Genomic DNA, 19374 nt, shown 5'->3' with positions numbered 1-19374 from the left:
ACATTATCCTTTTAGTAATAATCCCTGAGATCAATCTACTGACTTAACTATGACATTTAGTTTAATCTAACCTCTTTTGACACATTCTTTCTTAGAAATATTTTATTTTTATTTTATGTGTATGAGTTTATTGCCTGCTTATATGTAAGTGTATACGTGTCCTACATTTCCTGTGGAGGTCAGAAGAGGGGATCAGATCCCCCTGAAACTGGAGTTTTGGATGGTTGTTAACCACCATGTTGTTGCTGGGAACTGAATCCAGGTCCTCTGCAAGAGCAGCTCGTACTCTTAACTGCTGAGCCACCCTCCAGCCCCTTCATGTAATGTTTTTTAATAAACAAATGTAGAAGAAAGCTGAATTTTCTGTTTTTATGTTATACTCAATTGTTTTTATCCACGTGTTCATTCTCATGTCTAAAACTAATAAAATGTAGATTTAAATCATTAAACATAAATGGTTCATAACTAAAGGTACACATTAATCTCTTTGGTTAACCCCCATGTACATTTTCTTGCTACATTCTTTGTAGTAACAGATACTTCATTGACAATTAGACCTGCAGAGAGTTCTCTAAAAAGAATAGGGTGAGGATAGAATATAGACAGAAATAAAGGAGACGGAAAATAGAAGGTGTGCACCTTACTTTTGTTGGTGTTTTATAAGAGACATGGCTTTAAGACATGCTTGAAGACGAGATTTGTCTGTGTAGTTTACTTTAAAAACTCCTATTTATATGATTTGATTTCTGAAAGCATCCTTAATAAGCAATAATATCCCCCCTAGTTTTCCAGCTATAAGTTCATACTGATAATATTACTTATTGGTTGGAGTATAGATCATCAAATATTTTAATATTAAAAATTCTAAGAGACCGAAGCATTGGCATTTTAGAAAACATGGTTAAGCACTGAAATTAAACAAGCATATTTTTCTCATGACTCAGAAATCACTTCCAGGTTATAGGAACGATTACCACAGAGAATTCCAGTTAACGAATTAACACCTCATAATTTAATTTCCTTCACTTAAAAACAGTTTAAGGGGGTGGCAAGGTGACTCAGTGAGTAATGGTCACAAGCCTAGCAACTTGAATTTTGGTTCTCAGAACCCACATAAAAGTATGAGCTCGATTCCCAGCACCCACGTGGTGGCTATGAACTGTCCTTAACTCCAGTTCCAGGGGAATCCAAAGCCCTCTTCTGACCTCCATGGCATTGCATGACATGGGTGCACTCACATATATGCAGGCAATACACTCATACACATAAAATAAAAATAAATATTTTTTAAAAAAGTGTGAGAGAATTGACTCCACAGAGTTGTCCTCTGACCTCCACACTTGTACCATGGTATTCCTGCTGCCCCCCTACACTAATAATAATGATAATAGAATTTTTTTTTACATTTCAAAAACCACCTATGCAATATTTTTAATAATTGGCAAAATATGGTGTGCTTTTAAAACAGTCATTTGGAATAATTTGAAAAACTGGTTACCTTGCATAATTATTTTCTTAAAAGATAATTACAACAAGCACTACCGCTTATTTTCCTCCTGGAGCCACTTTAAATAACAAAGAAAAGTCCAGTATTTTGTTTCTTAATTCATTAGATGCTAAAGAAATATATATGGAACTCATACATCATCTTCCTGACTTTGAACTACTTTCAGAAAATACACTAGAGGTAATGTTTTTATTAATGATAAGTGTTGGTAACTTTGCAAGTTTTAACAGTATATCTTAATGCTAAAAAGAATTGAAAATAGCAATATCAAAGGATTATATATTAATCAGTTTTAAGTTAAATTCTAATTACTAAAATTATGGTTTTGCTAATTGAAAAGATCTACCCAGGCTTGAAAATGGGCTCCAAAGAGATAATAGAAAGACAGGCTTTTGATCATAAAGCAACTTTGGATCTGATTTGGAACTTTGTTTTTGATTATAGAACTCTTCATGTTGTTCATTGAGATGTAGGAAGCATTGGTGAATGCTCACCAATATGAAATTAGTGATACAGTTATTATACTCTGTTTATGACTTAACTCCAGATTCAGTAAATAGATCATTTGGTATTACTACCAAATCTTCTGTTGAACCTAAAAAAAAAATAAAATCTTGTCTTCTCTAGCCCTGCCCCAGATTCTTAGCTATAAATTTAAACCATACATTTTCCTGCCACAATTATCTACTTAAAGATTTATATAATTCGGTGGCTTGCTGTTAACATACACTTAATTTACATAACATTATTCCTAGTAAACTCCAAAATAAAAGTTACAAATGTCTTTGAATTTGGGTAATATTTTGAATAATGGGTAGGGTAGCTAAAACAAGAATTTCTCCTCACTGACATTTCTTTTTCTTTGTCACTTTAAGGACCGTTTGGCACATCATCGCTGGCTTGTTTTTTTTCATTTTGGAAAAAATGAAAATTCACATGATCCTGAATTGAAAAAACTGAAAACTCTACTTAAAAATGAACATATTCAAGTAAGAAATGTATTTTTCTTAGCTAGTATACTTCCTTATGTGTATTTAGATAGTGCAACTAATGGCTGGTCAATTTTTTTTCTTTTCAAAAAAACAACTTCAGGGCCTGGGTGTTGCTCAGTTGGGAGAGTACTTGCATAGCATGCACAAAGCTCTGGTTTAATCCTCAGCAGTGTAGAAATGAGGCAAGGTGGTACACACTTGTAATCTCAGTGGAGGCAGAAGGTCTGGAGTTCAAAGTCATCCTGAGCTATTTAAGGAGATTAAGGCTAACCTGGACTGTTCAAGATTGTCTTTTAAAACAAAACTATGGTTTGTTGGGGATTTTGTTATTTTTGTCTCAATCTCAATTATTTCTGCTCTGATCTTTATTTTCTTCTGATTTTGTATTTGGTTTGTGCTTTGATTTTATATCTTTGGGTTTTCTTTTTTAAAAAAAATACTATTTAATGTGTATGAATGTATTGCCTGTATGTATTTAAGTGCACTCATGTCATGCAGTGCCTGCAGAAGTCAGAAGAGGTCATCAGATGCCCTGGAACTGGAGTTATGGACAGTTCTTAGCCATCTGTGGGGGTGCTGGGAACCAAACCTGGGTCCTCTGCAAGAGCAGCCAGTGCCCTTAACTCCTTAGCCATCTCTCCGGCACCCTTATTGATAGATTTTTTTTTTTTAATTTTTGATATGTACACTTATTGTTGTAAGTTTCTCTCTTAGTGTTTCCATTTGACCCATGGATTTGGGTGTTACATTTTTATTTTTTCTGTTTCAAGGAATTGGGGTTTCATTATGTAGCACAGCCTGTCCTGGAATTTGTGGTCCTTCTGCCTCACTCTCCTGGAATTATGGTCTTGTTCTACCATGCCCAAGTTTGGAACTTTTTGATTTTCCTTTTCAATTTCCTAAGTGACCCAATTGATTGTTTTGTTCCATGTCCATGTGTTTGCTTGTTTTCCATTGTTCTCTCAGTTTCGGCTTTGATTTCGTTGTCTGAGAAGGTACATATGATTTTAATTCTTTTAATTTGCTGAGACTTGTTTTGTGGCTTACACAGTCTGTTCTTGTCTGATGTGAAGGATGTTTGTCAGTTGTATCTACTATATAGTAATGATTATTAATATTACCATTTTGTGTGGGTGTGTTCCTGTGTGTGAGCAAGTGCACACATGAGTGTGGGTGAGGAGACCAGAGGTGGACATTGGATATCTTACTCACTCTCCACCATAATTTTGAGACAATGTCTCTTACTGAACCTGGAGCTTACCATTGAGCTAAACTGACTGGCCTACAAGCCCCAGTGATCCTTGTGTTCCTACTTCCCCATCACTGGATTGCAGGTGTGAAACACTGTTTTGTTGTTTCCTCACAAGAAACTGAGGCATGATTCCACTAAAATCTAGGATATCAGTGGGTTTACTGAACTTACTTAGAGAACAATGAGTGAGGGAGTGTTAGTAGTAGCATTAAAAATGTAGGAAACAGCATATTTTAAAATGAAATGGAGATCTTCTTTAAAGGGTAAAAACTCATTCAATTTTATGTCTTACAGGGTTTATATTGAGTTCAATATTGTATAACTGTATTAATTCAACTGTGAACCTAAAAATTTATACCCACTTTTGAAAGAGATGTATCCTTGCTCTGGAAATTGTTACTGAATATGTTAAAGCTGTAATGAAATGCTTCTTCTAATCATGTGGTTATTAATTTTTTTTAATGTAAAAAAAGAAAGAAAGAAAGAGAAAGAAAGAAAGAAAGAAAGAAAGAAAGAAAGAAAGAAAGAAAGAAAGAAAGAAAAGAAAGAAATGTGGGTGCTCCCTCCGTTAAGGCTGCAATGGAAGGTCTTTACCCAAGCATGGATGATGGCTTCCCCATAGCTGTATGAGAGACCCTCCCATGTCTTCCTCAGCCTATATGTACTGCAGCCCTTCCCTCAGTGTGCAGTTACAGCTGAATTGCTCATCAGAGGTTGGGAAGTATGGCTGGATACTCAGATGAGGGTCCAATGACTCTCCCTGCCCCTCCTATGCAGGGCGTTGGCAGTTGGCAAGCCTAGCTGTGCTGATCCTTTGCCTAGCAGGCCCAGCTGAGCCCAAGAAGATGGCATCAGTCTATCTGAGGACAGTCCAATACAACAATTAGGTTTCAATATTAAATGTAAATGAACCATTTTTGTCCCTTATTTTTATGACCCATTGACTTTGGTTTAGAAACTGTCATTAAAGTAGTGTCATTAGTGTCAGCTTTATGATTATTTGAAAATTGAATGTATGAACTGTTTGTATTAAATTCAACCTTCTGTCTTCTAGGTTGGAATGTTTGACTGCTCTTCTTCACCAGGCATCTGTAGTGATCTCTATGTTTTTCAGCCATGCCTAGCAGTGTTTAAAGGACAGGGAACCAAAGAATATGAAATTCATCATGGTGAGACAGGAAAATTATAATAGTTCCTTTTGTCTTCCAAATAGAAATATTTGAACTGTGATTCTTAATTTGTGGACATGATTGTTATAAATAATTTGCTGTCACTAGTAAATATAGGGAAAGACAGATTGAATTATATTATTTATTATTATATTTCTTACTCTTTTAAAAATAATCTGTTTAGAATCTTGATCATGGTTTCAGCAATCAGAGTCATTGTGGTGACAATTTGCTAATTGGCAAAAGTGAACACCTATGGTTTCCATGTTCATGTGCAGCCACTCAACCACCTCAGAGTTAACTGTTTTCTCTCTTGAATTTATAATTATGTATCTGCACTTCAGGTTTTGGAGACTTTCAGTTTACATTCATGTGCAGTATTCATAGAGTTTGGGAGATAATCTGATGTCCTAAAAAACATGTTTTTGTCCTAAAAGAGGACAGATGTTGTGAGAGACACCAAACATAGACTGATTCAATGCCTGTTAGTTGAACTTCACCTTCTTATAAGCACTACTTTAAATATTTGTCTACAGAGTTGTAAGACTCTAACTCTGCCCTCAGTAAATTTGAATGCAATCTAATAGGGACAGGAAAAAGATCTATAAGGAAACATGAAGAATATTTAATAGCTATTTTACATAAATAGAACAAGACTAAATATATTTGTCTATAGCATAGATCAGGGTTTGACATTTGAATTGAACATAAAATGTTTCACTACTCAAAAAAATACAGAGCTAAAAGAAGTAGGGCCCTTTAAGCTAAAGGAACTATGTGAACAAAGGTATGACAGGATAACCCTGTTAAGTATTGTTGACTCAGTTCTATTGACAAGTCAGATAAGGGCCTTGTACAGGTGAACCATTCTCATTCACAACCACTAATGAAGGAGAAAACTGAGGTGAGAAAGATTAAGTAACTTTCCCCTACTCCATGCAACCAAAGTAGATTTTCTTTTGATCCAAATATGTCTAACTCTAAAACCTAAGCTTAGAGCTCTAAACTGTGTTAGAGCTTCACCATGAGATAGCGTCTCACTGTAAACCTTGTATATAGGTCAAGCCCAAACTGCCCTTGAATAGGCATTCCTCCTGCATCAGCCTCTGTTGTGCTGAGATTACAGACATGCATCACAATGCCCAGGTTAGAGTTACCTGTTTTACCTCCGAAGTACACCTCACACCTTCTCTGTTCTGCCTGTTTCAGGTCCATCATAGCCTTTGTTTATTGCAGTAGCCTCCTATAGAACTGCCGGTTTCTAGTCTTTCCTCCTGTTTTCTTGTCTCGTTTGCAGTTAGTCCCCAGCACACTATTATCATGCCACTATCCTCCCTTTACCTCTCCTGATCACTTGTAGAATGAACTTCAGATTCCTTAGTATATGAAGTAGTGATTTTATGTTTTGCTCACTGTTCTGTCTCAAGCACTTAGAATGATGCATGCACATAGTAGGAACTTTGTAAAGAGTTGCTAAATGAATCAGGTGGTTTTTTTATACATGCCTCTGCCAGTTTTTATAGGCTCATCACCTACTTCTGTCTGTCTAAGTAATCTTTGCCAATTACTTTTGAATCTTTTGAACATGCCATCTTCTTTCACTCCTTTATACCTTCACATATGATTTTCCCTCCTGAATTGTAATTATTCCTTCCTATTCCTCCAAATACTTAACAAACTCCAAATTACCCTTCAAAACTTAAAACTCTTTCTCCCCTAGAAAATACGTTGTGAATCTGCAGATGCTTCCTTTTATGTGCTATTCATAACTTCATAATACCTGTATTGTTTCTTTAAATTTCAATAGATATTGAGCATCTTTGTGTCTCCGGGACAATACATAAATTAGAAAAAAAAATGTGAACTGTACTTAGATCTCTGCCTTAAAGAAGATTATAGACTGGGACAGACATTTCGTTTTTTGAGACAGGATCTCCCTGTAGCCCCAGCTGTACTGGAACTCACTATGTAGACCACCCTGGCCTCAATCTCACCAAGATCTCTGCCTCTGCTTTACAAATGTTGGGATTAAAGATGTGCCAGCTTTTAGGATAAACATTTTAATGTCTGAGTATGAACTATTATCTGTTGTTAAGTAATAATTTTCCCAAGACATTGCAGCTTAGAAGAACAAATATTATCACAGTATTTGGTGACTAGGAACCTGGAAACCACCTAAATCAGTTCCCTCATGATACTGTAGTCAAGGCAGATGAGGGTCATCTGAAGGCTGGACTATACCCACTGGATCCAGGTTTAGCCTGACTCATGGGATAATCGGGACAGAGGCCTAGGTTCTCACCTGATGTAGACGTCTCTGTAGCCTGCTTACAACGTAGTAGTTGTCTACACCCAGGATAAATAATCCAGATTAAGGACCAATCTCTTAGGTAAAGGAATTTGGACTTTAAACTAAGGACAAAACAGACTTAACTGAACCTCCATTTTAGAAAAGTGACTGACTCCCCAGAGTGGGTTGGAGCAACATTGGAAGAAAAGAGAAGAGGCAGGAAGCTGATATAGTCACTTAGGTTAAAAGATAGGGCTACCTTAGCAAAATGATGGTCGTGAAGAGAACAATTTTAAAAAAAGTAGGAAGATTTCTAAATACCAAGAGGACCAACTCCATATACTTGAGTGATTGTTAAGATGTAGAGAGTTAGGGAGAAGAGTCAAGGGTAATTCTCATAATACTGCTTGGTAAATTGGCCTTTGAGTAATTTTACCATTTGATGAGGAAGAAAACACTAGATGAGAAATTGAGGAGAAGTAGGATGTCCAATTCACAACTCAGTATAAACCTGGGCTTCAAGAAAGGAATTTAAGGTGAAAACAAAGGCTTTAAATGAGCATATTAATTACAAAGACTCAAGGGAAGAGGAGCTTGTGTGAAAATGAACAGAAGACAGGGACTCAGAATCTGAATGATCAGGATCACCTTTCAGGGGTGTTCAGAAATTTATGAGGCTATTTAAGAATCAGCAGCCAAAGTAAGAAAAAAGGCTGGAGAATATGTTTCATTTATCTCTTTATAAATAGTTCCAAAACTACTTTTCTGCTATGACTTTAAAAGGAGGAGCTTTACCTTTTTGGTGGCTGTGTATGTGTGTGTGTGTGTGTGCGTGTGTGCACTGTAACAGCACTGAAACCTCACCACAATCAGTTCATTCACATGTTTGTTTCTTTAATACTTACGAGTATAGAAAAATTTAAATATGTATATAAGACAGTTCATATTTTAATTCTTAATTTTATAGGAAAGAAGATTCTATATGATATACTTGCCTTTGCCAAAGAAAGTGTTAATTCTCACGTTACCACACTTGGACCTCAAAATTTTCCTGCCAGTGACAAAGAACCATGGCTTGTTGACTTCTTTGCCCCTGTAAGTTATTTTTACTTGTCAGATTTCCTTATAGCCATGTTTTCTCTTATTACAAAAGGATATTTTCTAGATGACCTTGAACCATTAGTACTAAAATTGTTTTGGCCACTAGTACATACTGCTTCTAAATGGCACTGATGTAGCAACATCTCCAAAGATGGAGGAAATACACAGAAAATATGCCACTACATAGTTTGTTTCACTTAGTAAGCTGCTTGTTGCAAAAGTAAGTTTTTTGCTATGTTTGTCTTAGTGCTTATGAGTATTTTTTCTTTCCTAGTGGTGTCCACCATGCCGAGCTTTGTTGCCAGAGTTACGAAAAGCATCAACGCTTCTCTATGGTCAGCTTAAATTTGGTACATTAGATTGTACAATTCATGAAGGACTCTGTAACATGGTAAGCCAAAGTACAAAACTTTTATTCTAGGGATGGAAAGATGGTTCAGTAGTTATGAGCACTTGGGCCTGTTAGAGAAGACCCAAGTTTGGGTCTCAGCATCTACACTGGGTGGCTCACAACCGTCTTTAACTCTAGTTCCAGGAGATCTGCATCCCTCTTCTGGATTTGATGGGCACTGCACCTCACATGCACTCACTCCCACACAGAGAAACATAAATTTAAATAATCAGAAGTGAAATCTTAAGTTTGGTCATGGTGCACACCTTTAGTCCCAGCACTTGCGAGGCAGAGGCAGGCAGATTTCTGTGCAATCGAGTCCAGCCTGGTTTACATAGTGAGCTCTAGGCCAGCTAGGCCTACAGGGAGACCCTGTCTCAATAAAACAAAAATAAAATCTTTAAAAAACTGAATTATTCTAATTACTATTTTTGTCAAAGAGAAACTTTGACAGTCTAATACTCAAACAACTTTTCAAATGCACATCTTATATTTAGAGTAATATTTAAACAAATAATTCCAACAAAATATTAAGTTATGATTAGATTAAATGTGAGATGGATGGTTGAATGTATATAGGCTTTATTTACCAAACTCAGGTATATGTTTAATTGCTTTCATAAAATACTTACATAATTTTCCATTTATTTAGTTCTTTGTATTTTTATAACTTTACAGTTTAGAAGTTATATTCTTTCGATTCCTTAATCCTTGTCTGTCAAGTATAGTTGATCTGAGCAGGCAAGATATCCAGTTTAAAGGAATTGTTCATTTTGAGATGTGAAGGTGATAATATGGTTTTAATATGGGTGAGAAAGTGCTTAGAATTTCCAATTTTCCAATGAGTGTTTATCAACTTTTATTTTGAGACAAGGTCTCACTGTGCAATGCTGGCTGTCCTGGAACTCACTGTGTAGACCAGGCTCTCCTGGAACTCACAAGATCTACCTGCCTCTGCCTCCCAGGTGCTGAGATTAAGGGCGGTCACTGCCACACCCAGGTATGCTTATTAACTTTAGGGACACATAGTTCAGCTACAGCAGATCACACAACCATCAAATCCATAGATCCAGACGGGATAACTTTTTAACTAGTTTGCGCCACTGACAGACTTCCTCCAGCAAAGCTAAAGATACTATGACCTCCTGAACAGCACCACCAACTGGAACACTAGAAGATTGAACCTGTGGGGGAATTTCTCATTCAAACCATCACATCCTATTGTGTTGAGATGAATCTGTTTCTTTCATGGACTTGATAAACTTGTGCATATTTGTTTAGAATTATAATGTTCTCTTAGTAAATTGTTCACTTAATCAGTAAAAAAAAAAAGTTTTAAATATTTCCAAGGCTGGTTGCCCATATTAATTCTGAGAAGTTAATAATAATAATAATAATAATAATAGTGATCATTTTCTTAGAGCATGATTCATTATTCTTCAATATAAAACATGGTCATGTTCGTGGTTCTAGAGAGATGGTTGAGTGGTTAAGAGCACTGGCTGCTCTTACAGAGGACCCAGGATTGATTCACAGAACTCACATGTCGGCTAACAACCATCTGTAACTCCAGTTCCACGAGATCTGACACCTTCTTCTGACCTTCAAGAGCATTGCACAACATGGGTGCACTTACATCCATGCAGGAAATACACTTATACATACAAAAAAATTAGAATAATATTTTTAAAAAACAGTCGTGTTCATTTATTCTTGCTGTTTTGCTTTGTTGGTCATCTACTTCTAGGATAATTAGAGTGTTTCCTGTTATTTCAAAAAGCGGATGAAGCTAAAGATATAGCCTACTCTTTATAGCCTCTTCTACATAGTTTGAGTAGAGGAAGATAAAGATCCTTGATGATGTTTGCTCGCTTCTCATGTTTTGATACCATTAGATTTTATGACTCATGGTAGTTATAAATAAGGATCAGCTGGTCATCAGCACAAACTTAAGTGCATTTTTTTTTTTTGTCTAACCTAAAATTTGTCAATCATCAGGACAATATCAAGCTATTCCAAAATTGAAACAAATAGATAAAATACATGAATTTCTTCTTCCTAACAGTATAACATTCAAGCTTATCCAACAACAGTGGTATTCAACCAGTCCAGTATTCATGAGTATGAAGGACATCACTCTGCTGAACAGATATTGGAGTTCATAGAGGTATTTGTTTATATTGGGACTTCATACTTTTCATACCAGGAGATTGTTTTCTGAAACAGATTTTTTTTTTTTTTTATTTAAGACATTTAGTCTGTTGCTTAGTATGGTGTCTTGTACATAATAGACATAGCTATTGGATATGTAATGTTAAGTTTTTCCATAAAGCCATGTCACCCCTTCCCTGTTTTCTCTGAATACAGAAATGCTGTATCTATACCAACAAGTCTGGGCAGCTTATACCAAGCTTGTGCATCGATAGCACAGAGGCCTCTACATCTACAGAACTCCTTTGTTTTCATTAATAGTCTTCACTGAAATAATTTCCAGGAATCCCTAAGAAATGAAAAATTGTAGCCTATTAATGTCCACTCATCCTACTCTGTCATATCCATCTGTTCTTCTCAGAAATAATTTTTTGTTTCGTTTTGGCTGTTTTCCTAATGAAGCTAACCTCTTGCTTAGTATTACTTGATACAGCCTGAGGCATTGTTAAGTCAGTTTTTGGAATATGTAATCTCTAAGAGAGTTATATAGTTTCTCCATTCATAAGTCAAAAATAATAGTACATTTTCCATTAGTAATTAAAGAGTCATTTGTAAATAGATTGTTGTTGATATGCAAAACATCACTGTGCCCTATATAGCCCTCTGTATAATTCTTGAAACTTGAATATATTAGCTACTCATAACCTTGAAGTTTCTACTTTTCCCAACTTAGTGATTTTAGTGATAAGGGGAAAACATACCTTTATTTATGAAAACTGATGAGTAAAATCCAAACTTAAAAAATTTATTACTTTTTTTTATTAAAGCAATTCATGATAGATGTCCTTTAAATATACTTAAGTTCCTTTTGATTTCTCTAAAATCAGAAATTTCTGAATGCTGTATACCAGCAACTAGCCAGAAATACATGAACAATTCGAGTGTGTGTGCTTTCTCTAGGATCTTAGAAACCCTTCAGTAGTCTCTCTTTCACCTACCACTTTCAATGAACTAGTCAAACAGAGAAAGCATGATGAAGTCTGGATGGTTGACTTCTACTCTCCATGGTGTCATCCCTGTCAAGTCTTAATGCCAGAGTGGAAAAGAATGGCCCGGGTAAGTTTATTTAAATACTACACTTACTAAGAATGTTGGGTTAAGGCAGGCATGGTGGCACATGCCTTTCAGTCCCAGCACTTGGGAGGTCGAGGCAAGTGGATCTCTGTGAGTCGAGACCAGCCTGATTTACCTAGCAAGTTCCAGGCCAGTCAGGGCTACATAGTGAATAACAAAAATAACAACAACAAAAAAGAATGTTTCGTAAACAGAGTTATTTCAAAACAAAGATGGGTGAACCTATAGCTGCTATCAGACCTGATCATAGCATTAAGATTCCACCACTGTTTCTATTATGTGAACTGCAGAGAATAACTTACCTTTTTTTGTGTAGCATCTGGTACACTTTTGACCAAGGTGTTTCCAGTGTTAACGCAAAGATCATCTTCCCTTCCTGTTTAAATTTTTTCTACCCTTTTTAGAGCTTACAGGTATCATTTCTTCACAATATTGTAGAACTTAAAAATAGCCTTAGGTACAGTAGTGCATGTTAATAATACTAGCACTCAGGAGGCTGAGACAGGGGGATCAGGGGTTCAAGGTCATCCTGGCCTACAAAGCAATTCCCTGTCCACTAAATAAAATAGCAAAACATTCGTATTATAAAATGTCCTATGAACAGGTATAGTGCTATAAAATATTGAATGAAAGCAAATAATTTAAATAACAGAATGGAAAATGAGATGAATATTTCGTATGTATCTCTAAGATAAAAATAAACTTAAAAGTTAAAATGAGTTCTAATATCTTAACATTTAATACTATGCATTTTGTGTTCTTTGGAATATAATTTTTTGAGTGTGAGTCAAAGATAATGCTTACCTTCATTAAAAGTAACTTTTAATATTGGATTATATTTTAGTTATTAACATTGAGTTTTTAAAATACACGTTTTTTTTCCATAAGTGAGAAAAATTAGTGGAGCCAATTATTGAATCTGTAGTAAATGAAAAGTTCTTACGAAGTTAGATTTCCTGTTCATTAGTATAAATGGCCTATTTTATGTTAAGTCTTTACTCATTATTATTTCATAACACTAATAAATAATAAAATAACCATTTTACAATGACTATTTAACACATAAAAAGTTGTGGGAATAATTCTATTTCAGTTGTTGACCGGTGTATTGACTTCCTTTATAGACATTAACTGGACTAATCAGTGTGGGCAGTGTGGACTGTCAACAGTATCATTCTTTCTGTGCCCAAGAAAATGTTCAAAGATACCCTGAGATAAGATTTTATCCCCAAAAGTCAAATAAAGCTCATCAGTATCAGTAAGTACTCTCTCAAATTCGAAAACATTTATTATAACCAGTTATTCAGTTAACATTTAAGTTAGTCCAACACATATATATGGGGAGAACACCATACTTTAAGAAGGTACATGGCTAAGTACTTGGAAGATGAAGAGAGAACTGTTGGGGAAGTTCTATAGTCAAGAAGATATGGAGAGAAAGAGCTAGCATTTGGCTTCAGCTACTGGCCATTCTTCACTCATGGTATTGCCACTAGTGCTTATATTATACTTTAGGAGGAAGGAATTATACCCTCCTACTGTTCTTGAGAAAGGAACTAATAATCAGCATTTAGACTGTCCAACTCATAAACCTGCTAATGTTTGATAATGGCATTTCAACCTAGGACTGTCATACTATCCACATAGTTTATACATCAGATAGGTTTTAAAAAAAAAAAAAACTCATAAATGTAAGGTAGAAAAGGAAGAGTGTGATTAAGGACATGAAAAATGAGCCATGGATTTCAAAAGATAACGGAATCACAACTGTGGAGAAATCACAAAAAGTACATTTTCAGTAGCTTTTTAAAAATGGGTGGGAATTTGACAGTAAGGTTTTGAAACTAAAGCCTTGAACATTTTGAGTTTTGATGTTCTTTGATGTCCAGCAAGCACATAAGCACTCTGATTTATCTGGAGCAAGGCTAAGACTAGAGCTAAGGATGTAGCCCAGTGAGAGAGAGCAGGCTTAGCAGGTATGAGGCCCTCCTGGGCAAAAAAAGATAAAAGGATACGAAGACAAGAGAAACACATTTGGGAAGCCAGGTAACGCATATTTATGTTGCAGAAGCTAGATGCTAAGTGAAATCAACCAAGCTTTTTTTAAAAAAAAAAAAATTGCTACAATAAGATTGTTTGCTGATCATATTCAATAATAAAAAAAAAAGATGTACAACTTATATGTTTTTCTTTCAGTAGTTACAATGGCTGGAATAGGGATGCTTATTCCCTGAGAATCTGGGGTCTAGGGTGAGTAATTAAAATACTTATTGTTGTATAGAACAGATTCAGAGCAGCTTACCTTCTAATGTCCATGATTTTCTGTTAGCTATAAGGTTCTAGCATTTTAAGTTACTTACTAAAGGATTGTTTACCAAGATGAAGCTAAGCTTCATTACATTGCTGTTCTTTGGAACCATTTTTACCTTCAAAAGGCTTGCAGTATTACATTTTAGATTGCTTGCTTTCATTTTATAAAATGAAAAATTGTTTTTGATCCCTTGCTGCAGATTTTTGCCTCAAGCATCTATAGATTTAACACCTCAGACATTCAATGAAAAGGTTTTACAAGGGAAAAATCACTGGGTGGTTGATTTCTATGCTCCTTGGTGTGGACCTTGCCAAAATTTTGCTCCAGAATTTGAACTCTTGGCTAGGGTAAGTATTATTGTCTACTTAAATAAATTGTACTCACACGCATATGTTAATAATTAATAACTTCATCTCAATTTCTTTTAAATTATCTCTCAATTTAAAAACACTTATTCTGTTTCTCTGACTATACTCTTAGTAGTCAGTGCTTCCATCACCAACCTGGCCATAAAAGTCAGAAACATTTCTTCCTCTTGTCTCTTTTTTTTCTTTCCCTGTCATCAGTACACTTGACCTCCAACTAACCATTAATTCCTATTTAGTTCTGTCTGCTGCATTTCTTTCAAATCTGCCATCTGTCTTTGTTCAAGCCTATAGATTGGCTACATAGATTGGCTCTGCTGCCAGTCTTTTTCCCCAGTGCTGCCCTGGTGATTCTTCTACAGTTCTGTGTCTCCAGCTTATTAACCACATTTTTCCATGTGTACTCATTGATTTCAGGTCTCTGATTGACAGTTCATGCTCTTCAGTTTTGTCTCTGTCCCTCACCCTACACCAACACAGTACCACATGTGCTCTGAACATGTGTTCTGAAATGCCTGGTTGTTCCTTCTCTGTGAAATGTTACCTTTATCTTAGACAACTGATTTTTTTCCCCCTCATCCTACAAAAGCCAACTCTAATGCCCCTGGGTCTGTGTTGTCTGCCTTTCTCATTTGATCCGTGCCACCCTTGCATTATATTCTTCATCAGTACCCTTTGTACATTATTCCTATACACATCTATATTTTCATAAGATTAAGGGAAAAGGTCTGTGTCTTACTTGTTTCTGTATTCTTAATGACTATGAAATTGAGTTTAATGACTGAAATTGAATTTAATTGGGTTTTTGGTGTTTCTTTCTGTCCTAAAAAGTTCTATTAATGACCTAATCCAGATTGGTTACTTCCTTGCTTCCTTGCTTGTATAAGGAGCTCTTGCCACTGGCACACAACACTCACTAGAATGAGAAATACCGTTTCCTCAATATCAGGCATCCCAGGCCAGAAGAATGCTAGCTGGTCTGTCAAATAAGAGCCCATTCATTCTTTCTACTTAATCTAGTTTTTTCTTATGCTTCCTTTTTATCAGATAATTCTAACAAAATCTTTTGTTCTCTTATCCATCATGCTTGAAAACTTAGCTGAATTATAAGCTTCATACTATAACTGTCTTGACCATAACATAAAATTTCTAAGCATGAAGAGGATTATTCACTCAACAAATCCAAGTCAGAGCCATTACAGGAGCTACAAAGATAAAAAGACAAAATTTCCACACTTAAGAAGATTTTTAAGTTGGAAGATAGACTGCAAATAAATATATGTGACCAGACAGAGTAATTGCTATAATGAAATTAGAATGAAGCCAGAACACAAGTGGAAAATGGAAGCGTCATGCTAGAAGGCAAATGATTCCACAGAAAACTTAAGTTTTGAGACAAACAACATGACTATGAGTTTGTTTTGTTATAGAAATTAACAACATGACTATGGCACTTGAAAGGGTTGGCCAGAATGCTTTCTTCACAAAGAAGATAGTTGCTAGCATGCAGAGAAACGAGAGGTGGACATTTCTGTGATTCCACTTCTAGTCCAGTATTGGGAAGGGAATAGCAAAAACTGCAGATTAAAAGATTAGGCAAAGAGGAAGAAGTTTAGTCCTTTTCCCCATACCACCACACTGTGCACTGTCTCCCTGATCACAATGTTCAGAATACACTCTTGAGCAATAGAGTACCAAAAACAGTCTGGGCCCTCTCAGAAGTCAGTGAAAATACAAGTAAGCTAACAAACATTTTGCACATGATAGACTTAAGTCACATTTCTGGATATCTCTGACCTTGAATTTGCAACGTGTGTCTGCATACAGCGCTTCCTACAGTCATGCTCTTGCCCTAACCTGTTAGTCTACCTGCTTGTGCTTATTTACTGACCTTAGGAATCAGACTAGAAGCAAAGATAGCTTGAACTAGAAAGTCCTCATTCTGGAAAACAAAGACAACACAGGTCATGAAAGAAAAGAGAAAGGAGTGAAGAGCAGTATAAAGTATGCATTATGAAGTCCAGAAAGGATCCATTCAGTTTGATCAAGCTGAAGTTGCTGGTGAACTTAACATTGTTTCAGTATTGGTAATGGTAAAAACAAAAGTCAGCTAAGTGCCACATAGGAAGATGATGAGGAAATGGTGAAAGTATAGACAGCTGGACTGTAGCCTAGAAGAAACAAGCAGTGGAGACAGATAGGCGTTACACTGGTAACTAGAGTTGTTACAGTCCAGGAAAAACTCCTTTTGTGATTATCTGTGTCAGTGTATACTGACAAGGGTAAGATATGACCTTGACAACATAGACGGATGGTCAGCCTTACACCAGACTAAGCACACTACACCAGCACATGAAATCAGGGAAAGGAGGATTAAAGATAGGTCTCTCTGGTTTGATGGGCCAAGAGGGGATGGCTGGGAGCAGGTTAGGGAGGTTGGGGTTAAAGCCTCCAAGTGTTCTTGAAGAAGAGGAGAGTTCATTTAGTGTTAGAGAGATGGTAGTGAATGGGAAGTCCAAAGAGCCAGGAAAAAAACAGAAACAGTCTTGTTTGAATGGGAAGGATTAAAACTGAGTTTTGAAAACATATAACTGAGATTCTCAAACATATAAAGATTTGAAACATGTTATGTTGGCTTTGTGGTTACCAAAATAATTTCTGCCAAAGAGAAAATGACAAGACATATTTTTCCTTTTTCAGATGATCAAAGGAAAGGTGAAAGCTGGGAAAGTAGACTGTCAGGCCTATGCCCAGACATGCCAGAAAGCTGGTATAAAAGCCTATCCGACTGTTAAATTTTATGAAAGAACAAAGGTATGCACAGACTTTCTCTCCTTGCCTTTCCCAGAAAGATTGTGTAGGGTAAAAAGCCCTTTTTAGTTTCTTATTAGAAACTTACATTATAAAAGTTAGGGTGCTTTGCTTCAGTTATAATTGCTTTGGGGCACTACTACACGTCTTTTTTTGTGTTTGGTTGGTGGGTTTGGTTTGCTTTGCTTTGCTTTGGTGTGTTAGGTTTTCAATAAAAGAAAGTTTTACCAATAGGTCCTAACAAAATGCAAGTGACAGGCAGTACTTGTGATCATTTGTGCAAAAATTGTCTTTCAGCCAGTTAATTGGTAACTGAGAATACGTAACATGTTTAATAGTCTCCCCACGTAAAACAATAAAATGTTATTGACAGAACTGTGATCTCATTTCAGAAGAATGTTGATCCTTTTTCAGCCAACTGGAAAATTTCTAATATCTAATATTTTGTAAGAAAGGAAAGGAGGGGCTGGAGAGATAGCTCACCAGTTAAGAGCACTGTCTGCTCTTGCAGAGGACGTGGGTTTGATTCCTGGCACCCACGTGGCGGCTAACAACAATCCATAACTCCAGTTCCAGGGGATTGGAGTCCCTCTTCCGACTTCCTCCAGCATTGCACGACATGGGTGCACCCTCCTACATGCAAGCAATACACTCATACACATAAAATATTTTTTAAAAAGGAAAGGACTAAGGTGTAAACTTGGTGAAACTGCTAGAAATTTTTGTTTTGTGTACTGAAGATTGAACATATTAGGCCAATATTCTACTGCCAGTCTATATCCAAAATTCAGTCGAAGGACCAATGAGATTGTTCAGTCTACTGAGAGATAAAACATAACTGTTCCTATTAGGATGCAAGAAAATAAAATAACATGCTTTTCAATATCATTTAAACAGTAACCCCCCCCCCAAAAAAAAAGATTTTTCTATACAGACGTAGACTTGGAATGATAATTCTAATTTTAGTAGCTAAAAGGTGAAAAAGTACTGTGGATTATGAAAGACCTGAACAAATTGACAATAATGGCCAATAGAACCCAAAATGAGGAGAGCAGCTTATTTCCTAAGAATGGTGTCCTAAAAGGGTATAGTGAGTAGAGCTGCCACAAGAACACCCCGTAATACATGTGGCTACCTAGAATGATACCTGCTTTGAGTATTTCTATTCAAAATGCTGTGTGTGTTAGCTGAATAAGTTTCAAAGTAATGAGCTCTTTTATTGTCTTTGGGGGAAAAAAAACTGATAAGCTAAACAAGTTATTTACCATATACTCTTGTGGTAACACATTCAAAGTAAATAATTTGAAATGATTTTATACTTTTTTTTTTTTTTTCATCTTACAAAAGCAAAGATGTTTATTTCCTCAACCAAGATCATTCTGCTAGTGGCAGAGCCTGTCTCCAAGAACACATAGGCTAGAAAATTATTGTCTTGAGTCTGAAAATCAGAAGTAAGCACTGTGGAGCTCAATTCTGTGATTCTCTTGCACAGTCTTAAAAAGAAATAAACATGTTATTATTTTCCCCTTGTATCTTTTATAACTTTATTTCCCTCATAGATATCATGGATAGTTCCAAAATAGTACACGACCTAGACTCCTCTTATAAAAGAATAGTTACTTATGGATTAAGTCAGTTTTGGTCATAAAGATCCCATTTTCTTCAGGTTTTCTATTAATCAAATAAGAGCACTTTCTAAGCTCAGGGAATGCAAACACATACAGAGACATACATATACATATATCAATCTATCTATCTATCTATCCTATCTATCTCTATCCATCATCTATCTATCTATCTATCTATCTATCTATCATCATCTATCTATCATCTCTCTATAGAAAGAGATCTAGTTGGTGACTCCTAAATTCCAAGGTATTTTTTTTTGTTTGTTTGTTTG

General features: G+C 35.9%; 1 protein-coding gene across 1 annotated transcript in view; it reads left to right on the top strand.

The window, feature by feature from the left end:
* Positions 1–19374, top strand: part of Dnajc10 (DnaJ heat shock protein family (Hsp40) member C10) — a gene marked incomplete in the record, with an annotated part of 51678 nt that overhangs the window by 21148 nt on the left and 11156 nt on the right. The window contains 11 exon segments of the mRNA XM_008827945.3: positions 1638–1687; positions 2383–2496; positions 4806–4920; positions 8178–8305; positions 8586–8702; positions 10768–10869; positions 11814–11969; positions 13112–13245; positions 14184–14237; positions 14498–14645; positions 17364–17477. Coding sequence (XP_008826167.1) covers positions 1638–1687; positions 2383–2496; positions 4806–4920; positions 8178–8305; positions 8586–8702; positions 10768–10869; positions 11814–11969; positions 13112–13245; positions 14184–14237; positions 14498–14645; positions 17364–17477 — 1232 coding nt within the window.

The sequence above is a fragment of the Nannospalax galili genome, unplaced genomic scaffold (genome assembly GCF_000622305.1).
Source record: "Nannospalax galili isolate Female #2095 unplaced genomic scaffold, S.galili_v1.0 scaffold892, whole genome shotgun sequence".
NCBI classification, from domain to species: Eukaryota; Metazoa; Chordata; class Mammalia; order Rodentia; family Spalacidae; genus Nannospalax; species Nannospalax galili.
This window is presented reverse-complemented; position numbering and strand designations above follow the sequence as displayed.